This window comes from Eulemur rufifrons, chromosome 7, assembly GCF_041146395.1.
Source record: "Eulemur rufifrons isolate Redbay chromosome 7, OSU_ERuf_1, whole genome shotgun sequence".
In the NCBI taxonomy this organism is placed as follows: Eukaryota; Metazoa; Chordata; class Mammalia; order Primates; family Lemuridae; genus Eulemur; species Eulemur rufifrons.
Genome location: NC_090989.1, coordinates 57,936,405 through 57,953,074, shown reverse-complemented (window position 1 = coordinate 57,953,074; position 16,670 = coordinate 57,936,405). Strand labels below are relative to the sequence as shown.

At 40.0% G+C, this 16,670-nt stretch overlaps 1 protein-coding gene across 2 annotated transcripts in view; it reads left to right on the top strand.

Annotated features, from left to right (window-relative positions):
* Positions 1 to 16,670, top strand: part of ZBTB20 (zinc finger and BTB domain containing 20) — a 724,156-nt gene that overhangs the window by 673,456 nt on the left and 34,030 nt on the right. The window contains exons 8-11 of one of the 2 annotated variants that reach the window (XM_069472643.1): positions 351 to 451; positions 1,372 to 1,430; positions 10,724 to 10,887; positions 11,262 to 11,449. In XM_069472643.1, coding sequence (XP_069328744.1) covers positions 10,877 to 10,887; positions 11,262 to 11,449 — 199 coding nt within the window. In that variant the 5' untranslated portion in view covers positions 351 to 451; positions 1,372 to 1,430; positions 10,724 to 10,876. Of the gene's footprint in view, positions 1 to 350; positions 452 to 1,371; positions 1,431 to 10,723; positions 10,888 to 11,261; positions 11,450 to 16,670 lie in introns of those variants that run through there. The other variant, XM_069472644.1, reaches the window with a different exon arrangement.

Sequence of the window (16,670 nt, the reverse complement as noted above, 5' to 3'; positions counted from 1 at the left end):
ATGAATAAGTATAGTAAATGAAAACATAAGGACACCAGAAAAAGAATTGGCCATGGCAAGATTGAAGGACACTGTTGCCATTTCCCTTACCCTCACCCTTCACATAGCTTCCAAGTCAGCTCCGTCTGCACTGACAGGGTGCTACTGATGTCTCAGGCTGCACAGGCATTCAGATAGAAACGCTGAAAATGGAGCCTGCACTACATCCTCTCTGTTCTCCCATCCTTGACTTGCCATTCTCTGGTGCAAAGATGCAGAAACAGCCTCTCAACCAAGCCCCAAAGCTCTATATCAAAATAAATGATCACTGTCTCCTATTTATTTAACCACCTTATTTTTGTTTGATCTAGATGCAGCCGCTCTCTGTTCCCTGCCCCAATGAACATCTGCACTAGGCCCAAACCTCGGAGTGATTTACCTGAAGAGTGACACCATTTATTTGGAAACTACTGTGAGTACGTTACACATCCAATGAAAGGCTCCTTAGTTCACTTTGTTTGATTAAACACACACATACACACACACAAACACACACACATGGAATTGTAAAAATAGGTGAAATTCTAGATGGCTTCATCTCTTGGAAGCAGCAAGGTAGCCAGACTCAGTCTTGAGGTGTCCACAGTGGTTCTTAGCTTCCCGCGTGCAGTGCATGCCCTGTGCGGCGTCATCCCCTCCTCGCAGATGGCCGTGCCGAGCTAGATCGGAGCACACCTTGCAGGGACTGCTGCTGTTCTGCTTGGGCATCTGCGCCGCTGCCTGACATGGTGGCAGATCTTCCTGCTCTATTTGCTTCTCATCACCCTCATGTGCCACTCTGTTGAGTCTCATAGTGGCTTGTCATCTCACGCCACCTTAATCAAATCTGTGAGCCAGCTTTGCTTGCCTGTGTTTGCCTGTTGTCTGAGCTCCAGCCCCATGCTGCTTCCTCCTTGCTATTCTGGGGAGCCAAGACACTTCCCCTGGGTCTCTGGGCTCCTTCCACCATTTCTCCAAGCCATTGTATCCAGCTCAACTCCGCTCTGAATGCACAGGTTTATGTAGTTGATTTAGTTCCCTCCATGTGGGACATTTGTGTTAGAGAAGTACAGCCCTGGCAAGGAAAGGTGCAGAAGAAGTAAGTTAGGGTAGGAGATACCTATGGGAAAACACTGGTGAAACATTGATATTGAGTATCCATTAATCATTGCTAAAAATAACAGATGAATATATGCTTTTTTCTCACTAGAAAAGCCAGAAATTTGAATGATTTAGAGGCTATGCATGCAAAGTAACTTAATTATACATTTTAAAATGAAAATTCATTCGAGTTGTTGTATTCACAAGTTTTCCTATATGTTATGAGGCAGGTAATGGGATGGTGTTTTACAGACTTCTATGTTACTGGAAAACGCTAAACCTGGGAGACTAACATCCCTCTTAGGCTTCAGGTAGGATTTTCACATTCATATTTTCTATGTCATGTCTTTAGCTATTCTGGCATAAATCGAACCCAAAGGGATGAAGCCAGAGTATTGCTTTATTTTCTGTTGCTTTTTACCTGTCATGCTTTCAGTCACCTGAATCATAATTGATGGTAGCTGAGATATAGGTGATAGACAGGCCTGCCTGGTCAGGATGGGCATGGGAACCATCAGAGTGTTCTGCAGTACTAATAGGATTGGGGCATTAGGGATTAAAGACATGACAGAAGATCAAAAATAGAGTTTCTTTAGTGCACCCTCACATAAGGAACTTACCTGTATAATACCTTCATTCATCCTTAAGTTCAAGTACAAGAGTACCTTAGAAATTCCCACATCTGGATAGTTTTCTGAGTTTTTCTTCATCCCAGAGTAACTATGCTGGTGCAAGCAGCACAGCCCTACTAGGGTGCAGACTGGTTTCAAAGTTTCTGAATCCTTTAAGAGGGAAAAGAGTCTTTAGCACTCCTACCTTCCTGTGCTGCAGAGAACCCAAATCCAGACCCAAAAATCAGGACTTGATATTTCCTGAAAATTACAGAGAAGTCCACAAGTGAACATCTGTTTTTGCCATAGGAAGTATTTCATCTGTGTAGAATGCCAGTGCCTGTTTTCACTTCTCATGGACCCTAGAGAATGGGCAGATTGGATTATAATCTTTGCAGTCTCTGCTATTCAGACACTCAGCTTCCTCATATATAAAAGAAAAGTAATAACGAAACTTACAGAGACTTGTTAGGTAGAAAAATCAATAAGGTGGATAATATCTAAAAATATGACCTATTTGCAGAAGTGTGTCCCTCCCAGTGGGTTGACAATGCTCTGGACCTGGTCCCAAGGCTTGGAGTGGGTGGGGGTGGCAAGTGTTAGATTTTAACACCTACCCAGCCCCATATCACCTGTATAACCATGCTCAGCAGCCTTGCCTACTTACCCAGATTGTTGTAGTAATTAAATGAGATAATGTATATGTAGTATCTGGCACAATAGAGATGAATATATTTACTCAACTAAAATTTTCTAAGCATTTACTATGTTCCAGGCACTGTTCTAGGCACTGAGGATATGGCAGCAAGTGAAACAAAAATCCCTGTCCTCATGAGCTTACTTACATTCAGTTTTCTTGCTCTATGAATAGCAAATACACAAAATTGGTACTTGGAAGCTAAGGGAGAACTGATTTTATATTGCTCTGTCCTTCCTTCCAGAATGTATAACTGAAAGTAAAAGGGAAAAGGAAAGAATAGGTATGCTGATTAATCTTGTTACCCGGCTATACCCCCAACAAAACCCCAGAACCATTCTTTTCTCTGACGTGTGATCTTCCACCTTTGCTTTGAATTTGGCCAAAAGGAGACATCAGCAAGAGATTTGAGAGTGGGAGGAGAGAGGGGTCAGGGTATTTATTAGTTCAGTCCTCCTTCCCAACTCCAATTGTGACTGGACTTAGAAATCCTTTTCCTTGACCCCTCAATTTAAATGGTTTAATGCTGAGACTGACAGGTTTCCACTGTTGCTAGTCTCTGGGCTTTCCTATTCCTTCAGGATCACTTAACCTCATCTGCACCTCAGGATACAGTCCTTTCATTAAACTCTATTCAGTTAAAACCTTTGCATGTGCCATCTGTTTTTTGCCAGAATCCTGACTGATTCGGTGAAGGAGAAATACATGGAAAAACACATTGTAAATCAGACCTGCTAAGAAATTTAAAAAAAAAATTGATACAAAGCCAAGAAAGGACACAACAACAAAAAAAGAAAACTACAGACCAATATCTCTTATGAATATAGATGCAAAAATCCTCAATAAAACACTAGCAAACCAAATTCAACAGCACATTAAAAAATAACCCACCATGACCAAGTGGGCTTCATCCCAGGGATGCAGGGATGGTTCAACATACAGAAATCAATAAATGTGACTCACCACATAAACAGAAGCAAAAACAAAGATCATATGATCATCTCAATAGACACAGAAAAAGCATTCAACAAAATTCAGCACCCTTTCATGATAAAAGCAATCAACAAACTAGGCATAGAAGGAACATATCTCAAAATTATAAAAGCCATATATAACAAACCCACAGCCAACATCATACTGAATGAGGAAAAGTTGAAAGCATTCCCACTAAGAACTGGAATAAGACACTGTCACCATGTCTATTCAACATAGTGCTGGAAGTCCTAGCCAGACCAGTCAGGCAAGAGAAGGAAATAAAGGGTATCCAAATTGGGTAAGAGGAGATCAAACTATTGCTTTTGGCTGACTATGATCTTCTATCTAGAAAACCCCAGAGACTCCACCAAGAGACTCTTGGAATTGATAAATAAATTCAGCAAAGTCACAGGTTACAAAATCAATGTACACAAATCAGTATCATTCCTTTATACCAATAACAGTCAAGCTGAGAGTCAAATCAAAGACTCAATACTATTCACAATAGCCACAAAGAAAATAAAATACCTAGGAATATACTTAACCAAGGAGGTGAAAGATCTCTACAAAGAGAACTATGAAACACTGAGGAAAGAAATCACAGATGACACAAACAAATGGAAAAACATATCATGCTTATGAATTGGTAGAATCAACATTTTTAAAATGTTCGTACTACCCAATGTGATTTTCAGATTCAATGTAATCCCTATCAAAATACCAATGTCATATTTCACAGATCTAGAAAAAATAATTCTGCATTTCATTTGCAACCAGAAAAGAGCCTGAATAGCCAAAACAATCTTAATCAAAAAGAATAAATCTGGAGGCATCACATTACCAAGCTTCAAACTATACTATAAGGCTATACTAACCAAAACAGCATGGTATTGGCACAAAAATAGAGACATAGGCCTCTGGAACAGAACAGAGAACCCAGATATAAAACCATCCACATACAGCCAACTGATCTTTGACAAAGCAGATAACAACATACACTGGGGAAAAGAAGCCCTATTCAATAAAAGGTGCTGAGAGAATTGGATAGCCACATGCAGAGGAATGAAAAAGGATCCATCTCTCTCACTACTCACAAAAAATTAATACAAGATGGCTAACAGACTTAAATGTAAGGCATGAAACCATAAGAATGCTAGAAGAAAATGTTGCAGAAACTCTTCTAGATATCAGCCTAAGCAAAGAATTTATGAAAAAGACCCCAATGGCAATCACAGCAACAACAAAAATAAATAAATGGGACTTGATTAAATTAAAAGGCTTCTGCACAGCTAAGGATATAATCAACAGAGCACATAGACAACCTACAAAATGGGAGAAAATATTCACAAGCTATACATCCAATAAAGGGCTAATAACCAGAATCTACAAAGAACTCAAGCAAATCAACATGAAAAAAACAAATAACCCCATTAAAAAGTGGGCAAAAGACATGAACAGAAAGTTTTTAAAAGAAGATAGACTAATAGCCAATAAACATATGAATAAATGCTCAATATCACTAGTCATCAGGAAAATGCAAATTAAAACTACAATGAAATATCACCTTACCCTAGTTAGAATGGCTTTTATTAAAAAGTCCAAACACAATAGATGCTGGTGCGGATAGAGAGAGAAAGGAATGCTTATACACTGCTGGTAGGACTGCAAATTAGTACAACCTCTATGGAAAACAGTATGGAGATTCCTCAAAGAACTAAAAGTAGACCTACGATTTAATTTCGCAATCCCACTACTGGGTATTTATCCAAAGGAAAAGAAGTCATTTTATCAAAAAGACTCCTGGACTCAAATGTTTATTGCATCACAATCCACAATTGAAAAGATGTGAAATCAACCCAAGTGCCCATCAATTCATGAGTGGATTAACAAAATGTGGTATATGTATACTATGGAGTACTACTCAGCCACAAAGAAGGATGAACTAAGGCCTTTTGCAACAATTTGGGTGGAACTTGAGACCATTTTCCTAAGTGAAGTATCTAAAGAATGGGAAAACAAACACCACATGTACTCACTATTAAGTTGGAACTAACTGATGAGCACAGAGGGAAATAAAACTCAGTGGAAATCAAGCAGGAGGTAGGGGAGAGGAGGAGGTAGGTGAAAACCTACATAAAAGTACAATGAACACTATCTGGGTGATGGGGTACACTTATAACTCTGACTCAAGCATAACAAAAGTGATCCATGTAACCAAAAACATCTGTACCCATATAATATTTTGAGATAAATAAATTGAGAGAATAAAATGCTTTGGTCACAAAAACATTCTAAATTGATGTGATAGCACTGTATTTAGTAGTGAAAGGATAAATTGTGTAAAAAAAAATAAGAATGCTGTGTGTTGGTTTCAGTGTAGACCATAGTGCTCAGGTTGGATGGGCTTCTATAGGCCAACTGCAGCTGGCTTGATCCTCAACTTCAAGGAGCTCTTGGTATAGACACAACAATGACAAATGTGAACAGAAAGGTGTCAGGATGGCAAGACAGGGAGATCAAAGTGTTGAAGAAGAGATTGCTTATCCTAACACTCTTTCTGCCTTTGCTACAATAATAATCCATTTGCCCCTGCCCAAAATCTGGACATTAAAAAAGATTACTAAGATGAAGGGAATGTCTTCTTATAGCTAACATGATGAAAGACACAGAACTAATGCTTTCTATGAAAGGAGCTACCATTATTAAGCCCTTTACCATGTGCCAGCACTATGCTAATCATTTTACATGGTTTATCCCATTTATTCCTCACAACAACCCTAAGAAGTAGGTATTATTATTCCCATTTTATAGATGATGAAAATGAGGCCCAGAGATGCAGAGTAATCTGCCTACCTAGATAGGGCATACAGCTACCAGGTAGTGGAGCTCAGTTCTGCTGCCACCCCTTGTGGGGGTGGTTTGTTACCACCTTCCCTTTCTCCCCTGCCTAGATACTCTACTAAGCCTTTTCCATGTGTTATTTGCTGAGGGGTTGGGGGTAGGGGGAGGCTGGTGAAGAATAGAGAAATGGTTACCTCTCCAGATAGATTGGGGGCGGCATGACTGGTCTAAATTATCATGAGCCAATGGCTGAGTAATTATTTATCAAAAGGAGGTTCAACTGATTCCTATCCAATCAGGCTGATAAGTGGAAGGCATGTTAGCGTGCAGGGGAGGGTGGGAGCCCAGTGAAGGGAGAAAATTGGGAGAGGGAGATAGAAGAGAACACTCTTCTTTCAACAGACCCTGGAGACTGCTAAGAGCTCACACAGATAAAATATTTATTTTTCCATATGTTGCAGAAAGCATTGCCATCGCTGTATGTGTGCAATATGTGCAAAGGAGTGTGAAATATATACATCAAATGCCGCCGATCTGGTTAATTTCCATGCATTTAACATGCTTAATACCTACCATCTCATCAATATGTTTTAATGCATATTTCTTTCCACATACAATATGGTCTAGTTAAGAAGGAGCCAACATCCTCCACAGCCTTACTCACTGCTATGTTTCAGCCCAAAAGTTGTTGCCAGGGCCAGCACAAAGAGAGTTAAAAACCAGAAGGTTCTGCTGGCTAATTCGGCCGCCAGTCACCTTAAAACGCCCTCCCAGTTCTTGAAGCAGCCTTTTTCTCATAACAGAAATGTTTGCAGTGGGGAGATGAAAATGTTTTTGTTCTTTTTGGACAATTGGGAGATGTTCAGTCAGAATGTCGGAACTGACCGTTGAAAGGCGGGTGCCTGCAGCCACACTTTTTTTTTTTCTTTTTGAATGCAGAGCTCCACCAGTGTGGCGGGAGGAAGTACACAATGATTGGTCTGTTTCTCTGTGGAAGTGCTCAGGGTACACCCAGTTTTGCTTTGCATATATTTACGAAACATCTGCCCTTTTCTTGTTCTTAAGTCCTTCCCCCTCACCAGCCCCCTTTCCCCTTTTCCCTGGTTTCTTTCTCTGTTGTTGTTGGCTTGTCTAACTTTTTCATTGGAGCTTTCATTTTCCGGTTGAGGAGCGACTTCATCAGAGTGTATAATTTTAACAGAGAGAGAGAAAGAGAGGAGAGAGAGAGGGGAGAAAGAGAGACACACACAGAGAGAAAGAGAGAGAGAACTAAAAAGAAAGAAAGAGCCTGAGAGGCCAGAGCTTGGCAAATCAACCTTTGGCATGGTGACCAGGAGGAAGGTTCTGGTCGGGAGTTCGCCTCTCCAAAATCGGCCTGGAGTCAGCCAGTGTGCTGCTGCCCTCTAAAGGCTCCAGGGAATAATGCATAGCCACAGAGGCTTGGAAAGACTTGCCCTGAGATGTGCCTTGTTTATATAATTCTCTTTATACAACCAAAGAATGTATTTTCAATTAATTATGACAGTGCTTACTCTTTCCTCCTTAATAAACTATGAGCTGCAAAAATGAGGTCAAATAACAGCACCTGTGCACGTCTAGACAGAGACCAGTGTTACATTTTAGTGTTTCTCAGCTCCAGAAAAAGGAGTCCAAAAGAACTATTAGTGAGGGTGAGATAGGAAACAAATTGCTTCTAAGAACAGTGAGTGGTTCTCTGTTATCTGTACCATAAGGATAGGTAAAGTGATACTGGGCAAATGAGAGAGTGAGGCAACAGGTAGAAGTTTTTAATATTTCCTGTATGTAGAGGTAGCTCCAGTGCCTCTATGCTATGAATGTTCTCCCAAAGTGATCCTTGAGACAACAAACAGGAGGGTGTGGTAGGAAGTCAGGTAGGAAGCAGGATCAAATCTAGGGAAGGAAGCAAAGGCATTGATATGAAGAACAACACAACTGTTACAACTAAAAATAAAAGTAATGTTGGTGGTTTGGCCATATACTGAGGTTTAAAAGAAAGCTTCCTTAAGTTTCTGAAACATACCTGGAACTAGCCTAGTCCTTGTCTATAGGCATCAGAAATAAACTTTTTTTTCCGCTAAGTGATATATGCCATCAGTGTTCCCCACCCCCCCACCCCCGATTCATTTGACTGAATCATGAGGGCCAACCTAACCTTGCTGAGCAAAATGGCCCTACTCTTCTTAAATGACCTTCATGGATCCAAAGGAAAAACAGCCATTCAAGGTAGACTTCACTGCTACATAAAGAATAGGCAACTTAACTGGTATTCAGACTATGACTATTCTCAAAATACATTCTCCTTTCAGCTCCATTTCATTCTACCAATGAACAGTTATTGAATGACAGCTTTGTCTAGGTTGCTGTGTTCAACAGCATAGACTAAACAGTAAGCTTTGGGAGGACAGGAACCAGGCCTGTCTTATTCTCTAGCCCATGCCAGCCCATCACAGGCACATAATAAATATTTGTAAAATAAGTATGTGAATAAATGAATGATGGAAGAGAAGAAAGAAAGAAAGAATGGGCAAACACAGGGAATACAAAAATAACTAAGACATTTCCTTACCCTCAGAGAGCTTGTCATTTCTTTTTTGTTTTCTTTCAAAATATTAAGGGGCTACAAATGTCTTAGGTTACATGGATCACTTTTGTAATGCTTGAGTCCCAACTATAGGTGTTGAAATAAAACTTATTGAGTAAAATAAGATTAGTAAAAAACGGTTTAGGGATTTCAGAGAAAGAAGTAGGGAGGAATTCAGGGGTGGGGAAGAAGTCCTCTCTGGTAGAAAGAAATAAGTACAGTTACAATATGGAGATAACATTTAATAAGTATGAAGCATTAATATGATTTTAACAGGCAGAAATGAAAAGGGGGATGTTCAAAACAAGAGAGATAATTTGAGCAAAGATGTAGAGCCAAGAATGTCAGTTCTCAGGATATCCTGGGAAGATTCAAGAAATTTGAGATTCTAGTATGGCCAATATATAGGACATGTGAGAAAAGCTAGGGCAGGCATGGAACTGACCTGAGTGTCAGGCAAATGTAGTCATCTCAAATTTAGTGCATGCAAAGAAGCAGGGCTAGAGAAGTCAAAGAGGATGGAGCCAATTAGTAAACAACAGATCACTATCTAGATTAGACAAAAAGTGGTAAGGTGATTGCAATGAAATTAGAAAGGAAACACAGATGTGGAAAAAAAATGTGAAGGAAGCAGAATTATCTAGAACTTGTTGATGAATTGGCTTGAAGGCAGAGGAAGGTATATAATGACACTGAGGTTTCCAACCTGGTGGCAGACAACAGTGATAGAAATGGGGACCTGGAGAGAAGGCATTGATTTTCACAGAAAATAGGAGTTGGGCTTTGGAGATTTTGATCTTGGATGCTTCCTCAGACTCAAAACCAAAATACCAGCTCCATGGGGTCCATATATATGCTCAAGATTTGAGGATTAGTGCCATAGTCACCGTTCAACAAACAATTGAAAAGGCATTGCAATTTGTTGTTTCTCTTATATTGGCTTCCTCCATACTGAAAAAAGATGTCAGAAAGCTTCCCCTCTATTCTAATTTTTACCATGCCATTTCTGCCTCCTGCCCTCTGAAGAAACAGATTTGATTTCACAACCTGTTGGACCAAAAACACAGCATACTAATCATAACACCATATTCTGCAAGGGCAGATTTAACTACCCAGTACAGCCAATTTCACTACAAAATAGTCTGTATAACAAGTCCACTGCCATGCTCATGGAAACAAGGGAAACATGGAAACAAATCTTCTTACAACAAATTCTGTACCACACATAATCTTCTACCAAAAAATAAAATACTCTTTCTGATCACTATCCACATAATGATAGAAAAGGTACAAAGCCCAAGAAATTGGAAAAATGTACAGGGACTAATAATTCAGTTTGGCTGAGGTCTAGGGCACATACAGTATAAGTATTTATAAATTTAACATCAGTTTCATTGTCCTGGGGAGAGGAGACCTGAGCTGACTGGTGGCTGAGCTGTTTTACTTCCTATTCTTGACCCCAAATAACAATTAGTAGCTTTCAAAATTCCCTTCACCCACATCTTCCTCACATCCAAAACACACAATCACACTCCTGAACTCCAGGATCATACCCTAAATCAAAAGTCAAAGGGAATCTTAAGCAAAGGATGAGTAAAGAGTTGGCGTAGAGGGTCTCCATATGACACCTTCCCTCTTTACCTACTAGAATCTATGCTCTTCTCACTTTTCACTTGCTACTCTAACAAAAACTTCCATCACTACCTCCTCATCTGTACAGCCTGCAAATTTCCATTGTTATTTAAAATTATGTATTGATTTAAAATAAAATCTAGTAACAGCAAGAAAGTTGAATGTTCCATAACGTGTTCCATAAATGGAAACTTAAAGCTGGAAGGAACCTTTAGGGCCTTCTAATCCAAGCCCTTTATTTTACAGATGAGGAAACTGAAGCCCAGAGAGGTGAAGTGAGGTGCCCAAGGCCACACAGCAAGTTAGAGGCACAGCTAGTACCGTAGCTCAAGTCTCCTGACTCCCAGTCCAGTGCTCCTCCCATTACTCCACGGGTCCTGTCTCTAAGCTTCCTGACAAATGCTAGAACGGTAAACCTCCACTAGTATTTTTCCAGACCATGTTAAAACTCCTAAGGGGGGTGGGGGGAGGATGCTTTCTTGGATAATGTCAGCCATACGTAGCTCAAGCTGTCTAAAGTTCTGGGACAGGGTCTTTTTATGCAGCCAACAGAGTCCAAATGTGGTGCTGTTTGCTTGGCCCATATGCTTTCATGTGTTCCCAGTTAGGCCATTACTGGAGGGAAAAAAACAAGAATCAGCTTGTTTTAAAACAAGGGACATACTGGACTCCCTCCCATCCCCCCTCAGGAAAAAAAAAATCAAGTTATCTTTAACAGATTCTAAAAATGCCTTTTCCCAAATATGCAGTCAGTTCCTTCAAAGGGCCCTTTGTTTATTTTCAGGAAGAAACCCAAGACAGCTGAAAACCAGAAGGCATCTGAGGAGAATGAGATTACTCAGCCGGGTGGATCCAGCGCCAAGCCGGGCCTTCCCTGCCTGAACTTTGAAGCTGTTTTGTCTCCAGACCCAGCCCTCATCCACTCAACACATTCACTGACAAACTCTCACGCTCACACCGGGTCATCTGATTGTGAGTACACCACTAAGGTGTTGGTGTCTCCGCAATGCTTTGGAGTGGTGCTTCTCCCCTGGGTTCTGGCTGTTTCGCATTCAGAGCAAGCCGTTTGCATTTGATCTGCTAAAGTAGCCAAAAGTAATGGCCACCATTTTGATTCGGCCAACGTCTGTGTATTTTCCAAGCTACGGTATATCTTAAAGCCAGGTGACCAGCCATTTGACCTCAAAAGGCTGATAAATTATATGGACCACATCTTCTTTCATAGCATTAACTCAGAAAAAGAAGTTGGGTTGCTGCTTTCTAATTATACTTTATTTGAATAATGGCATTTCCACCATTACTGAATTGAACATCCAAATATGGACCTCAGAAGGCCAGTTAGACACTAGGAAACATCCATTTTGAAATTACGTAACACAAGTCAGATTTGCATTAGTTATTGGAGTCTCATGTAGCTTGGCTGAATTTCTGTCTTTCCAGTTTTTAATTTATTTTGAAGTGGTTAAAGGATAGCATAAATTTACAGAAGAAAAGAGAATGGCTTCCAAGAATTCAGAAGCCACCCAGACTTCACATAGCCAATAAGAATTCAGGTTAAAAATATTTTTTAATTAAAAAAACTGCCTAAGGGCTAAATTTGGAAATGGGCAGCTTAATGAGATCGTCACTATTGAAATCACTTCTTTGCTGTTTATTTTTGCCATCTTCCCACTAATCTGGGAGTCACTTCTTCAAATTCTATTTTAAGAAAGTTGATAAATCACGTTTAGGAGATTTTTTTCTCTTTCTGAAATGTAACCCATTACTTGAGAGAAAGAAACATGTGTGTTGACAATGGAAAGGAATGAAATAACTTTGGGGTGGAATCCAAAAGAATATTCCTTTTAGTCTTAAGATACCCAACAACTCTTCTGAATTGATCTCCCTAAAGGATGTCTGGTAACAAGCAAAGAACTGGCATATTCTTCTTTAAAATGAGTAATATAAAACCAAGAAAGTTTTATTTCAATGATAAAATTCTGTCCACAAAGATAAACATTATTAATTAGAAAATGAGATTCTAAATCTCCTATTGTTATTTTTATGACAGAACAAATGTAAAATTCTGCAAAGAGGGCAGGAGGTGAATGGGTCTGGGAGATTCCATTCCCTACTTGCTTCATCATAATAGTCTCTAGATAAAGGGAAAAGAGGTAAGGGGAGGATTGGGGTGTGGAGAGCTTGTTCTACTTATGGTTGGGCTGAGACCACACTCCAGCTGTCGCTAGAAAATGAAAAGAGAAGTAATGTGATCCAAATCTCTATGGCCCATGTGTTTGTCTGGTCAAAGTTACAGCTTCTGTAGGGAAACCTAGAAGTCAGAAGCAAGGACTGTGTTCTGTGGACCATTGTAATAGCCACATCCTTGGACCTTCTTGCCTGGCAGTCTCCATCCTAATAGTAATTACAGGAAGAATTGTGAGATAGCGTGGCACAGTGCCCATAGACATGTGCACACTTACCAGGAAGGTAGCCCGTTCCCGTGGTGAAGGGCCTGGAGCTTCTGCGTGCAGACCTTCATTGCCTGGCTTTCTGCCACACCTTATGGGTGTGGATTGCACAGAATGGCCTTAGCCCAGAAATCTGTTACAGCAAAATGAATGTTTTGCAGAATAGAAAAAGCACTGGGCTTCATTTATTGTACTTTATCAGGCATTAACATGAAATATGTTTAAGAAACAGTATGATGTTGCCATACAGCTCCTTGGTGACCCTGAGGAAGCCAGTGGATTTGAGCTCAGTAGGGTGTCTGAATGCAGTTGGAAGGAGAACAAATTGGGAGGAGAAATCTAATCTCCAGCTGTTTAGAAAGTCACTTTGATTTTGCCATTAAGATGTGTAAATCTTCTCTGCTCTAACCTGTTGTTTAAATTGATTATACTTTTCCCCAAATATATTTGGATTGTAGTTTGTCCTGATTTGAGCCTACACTTAGAGGAAAATTGTTTTTAGGAAAGATTCACAGAAATCTGTCCATTTGGAGATTGCTTGAGAGAAGACAGGAAAAAGGTTTTATTTTAAGCTGTTAAAATTTTTGGATGCTCTTCTTGCATTCAAGAGGATTTTTTTTTTTTTACTTTAAAATGTCATTCTTACCATAGATTAATTTAAAAGCCTAATTTCTTTAAGGTAAAATATTCAGTTCCTATTTAGAACTAACAGATTTGGGGCATTTAAAAATAGTGCCCTTGACTTGTTAGTCTCTTTAACTTCAGAAACATTCCACCAGTATGTGGTGTTCCAAGCTTTCACAAGTGCCTGAATTTTTATAGCACCTTTTTATTTGTCGTGTGTTTAGCAAAATTATTCTTAGTCATGCCTTAATGCCCATTTCCTGTCAGTCAGTATGATTCTCCCCAATTTACAGATGAGAAAACTGAGAAAATTGATACACAAGTAGATGAATGACTTGCTCGTGGTTAACTCATTTGGGTTCTGAGGGTTGTTTATGGATTTTCTCTCATCGTGAGAGCATTTCTCATGGGAATTTTCTGTTCCAAGCCCAAAAATGGCATTCCTAGCTTTAAACAGGCATATTGAAAATGTGCTACTACTCATATTGGTGACTGGGTTATAAAACATGACTGCTAAAACATCCTCACAAAAGAAAAGTCAGCTCTGCCTATGAACTGCAAGGGTGGGTAAGCCACTGTGTCTTTGCATATGGAAGACACAGGTTGTGCTTTAGAGCAAAGATGACAAGTCTGACCCCTTAAATTCTCAGTTGGCTACCTGGTGAGCCACTTCAAATCTGGCAAAAGATCCCAGTGATATTCAAAACAAGAAGGAATACAGTAGAGAGATGCTTTCTTTTGTGAGATGATGAGGTTAATATTGCTGCCGAATTGTGTGCTGCTTTGCAGTGCACCCACTAGCACAGTTTCCTTTTAGCAATATTTCCCCATTACCTCCTAGCTGTCACCCCTTCACCATTTCTGAAAATCTAATGGTAAACAGATTCAGATGATGATAATGGAAGGCATTAAGATGAGTTTGGGGATGCAAAGGGTAGAAAATCCCTAGGTGTTTGACAGAGCAGTTACCCACTGAACAGTCGGAGCATGAGCTGAGCCAAGCTCTCCCTTTAAATGCTTAAATGGGACTAAACCAAGTCAGTAGAGCAGACGAAGCTCTCCATATGAAAAACCTTCCTTGACAGCTATCAAGCTGTACCACATCACAGTCATATACATGTGATAGACGCTACCAGAACTTTTGCTTGCATATTTCTTCCATTTTATTTTCCCCCAAATAAGTCTCCCATTGAAAGGAGGAGTGGTTCTCCTCCCTTTGGCGGTCCTCCCTACCTCTGGCTGTAGATCCACCTGTTCTGATGTCTTTCCTTTTGTCAGAAGCTGATATCCGTGGTTACTTACCTTCCCGTGTTTTGCACTGGCCTCATCAGACTCTGTCTCATTTGTTGTGTCCTTGCCAAGATGCACTTACGCATTAACAGTTTTTATTTATTTTTAATTTAACCTTTACACGTTACCAAACTGTTGTGTGGGTGGGTTTAACTTTAGCTCTGAAGGTAGCATGACTCTGCTGGGGCTGAACGCTGTCGAGGAGCCTGGTGGGCTCTTCCTTTTCTACCTCTTGTCGTCTACCTTCCCCGGCCTTCCCCTCCCAACCGTTTGCTTCACCCGTCCAAGTCCCTGTGATTAACATTTTTAGTACACTTGGCTCATTTTGAACTTTTAAGCAATTTTTTAAAGAACAAAACAAAGAGGATTTTTATGGCAAACTCCATTAATGCCACATTAAGGCTGACATTTTAATTACCCCAAAGTCAGGAAATGCAAAGTTCAGGTTCCCACAGCAACAGAAACTGTCCCCTTGAGTGCCGGCATGACAGCAGATTCTTTCATTCCCTGATTACACAACACCGGGCATGGGGACATTGTTTTTATCCACGTATGTGGAAAGGAGCACAGCTTTTATCCTTTGTTTCTTTCCTGTAACTACAGTTGAGGATATGGGTCTTTAGCTTCCCCCCAAAACCATCTATATGTATTATCCTGGAATGGAAGACTATTACAGCTCTACATGTGCGCACGGACAGAATTAAAGTTGCTGTGGGAACATTAACTCTGATTTCCGGACTTCCGTGCCAGTCACATTTAAACCATAATGTTGTAATTTTTGGCATGTAATAAATGTGCATTTCATGTACACAGACAGAAAGAAGCATAAAATGTATTTTAAAGAGCAATTAATTACTAACTTTGTGATTAAAAAACATTTGGTGCATGTTCCTTCCCATTTAGCATCAGCTGCTGGTCTTAGCCAGGCCTAATAGATGACATACTGTGTCTCATCCTGTATCTCAGATGTACTTACTGTATGTTCCTGTTCTTCCAGATAATTAATTCCCTTAGTAAAGCTGTAGGGGGAAAACAAAATGGAAGGAATATGCAAGCATGTAAATAGAGTAAGGGATATTTTGAAGGAAATGATTCATTTCTGCAAATAAACCTCTTAGTCCCTGATAAAGAGCCAAAAATCTGCTAAGTGGGTGTAGACAAAGGTTTCTGGCCACCTTAGAGCATCTGGTTCAGGGCCATCAGAACAACTTGAAAGCAGATTTCCTCATGAATTCCGGGCATGCCCACTGGGGGAGTGATTTTACTCTGTAAAAACTTTTTAGGCTTAAGGCTTAAAAAGTTATTTTACTCTGTAACAACTTTTTAGTGTATACGGTATTCAAACTAGAAAGTAAAAGTTGTAGGAGATGAGGTAAGTTGTGGGCTTTGCCAAAGAACCCCGACTTAGAGAGTAATGTTTTTTCTTCCTTTGCATTCGAATCTGGTGACCCATTTTGTGTAAGAGAAGGAAGTGTTTCAAAACAACCGAACAGGTTTGTGAGTGAAAGGAATTAGTAGCAATACTCCATGGTACGGTACGGTATTTAAAAATGCAAGTGCTTGAGTGTATTTTTGAAACCGGGTGAGATACAAATTTTACTGAAAGGATGTATAGCGTAAACGCTTAGGTAAGACTTTAAGGGGACATGCTCAGTGAAGAACCTCTTGCTGTTTGTTCGATTCTCTCTCTCTCCTGTTATGTATTCCTTTTTGTTCAGTTTGGTTGCATATGGTATTTAACCTTTAAGAAAGATACTTCAGTTTTACAAGGCTCTGATTTGCTTTTACTTGGGCTGTCTCTATGTGTGAATGTATGTCTGTATGAGTGA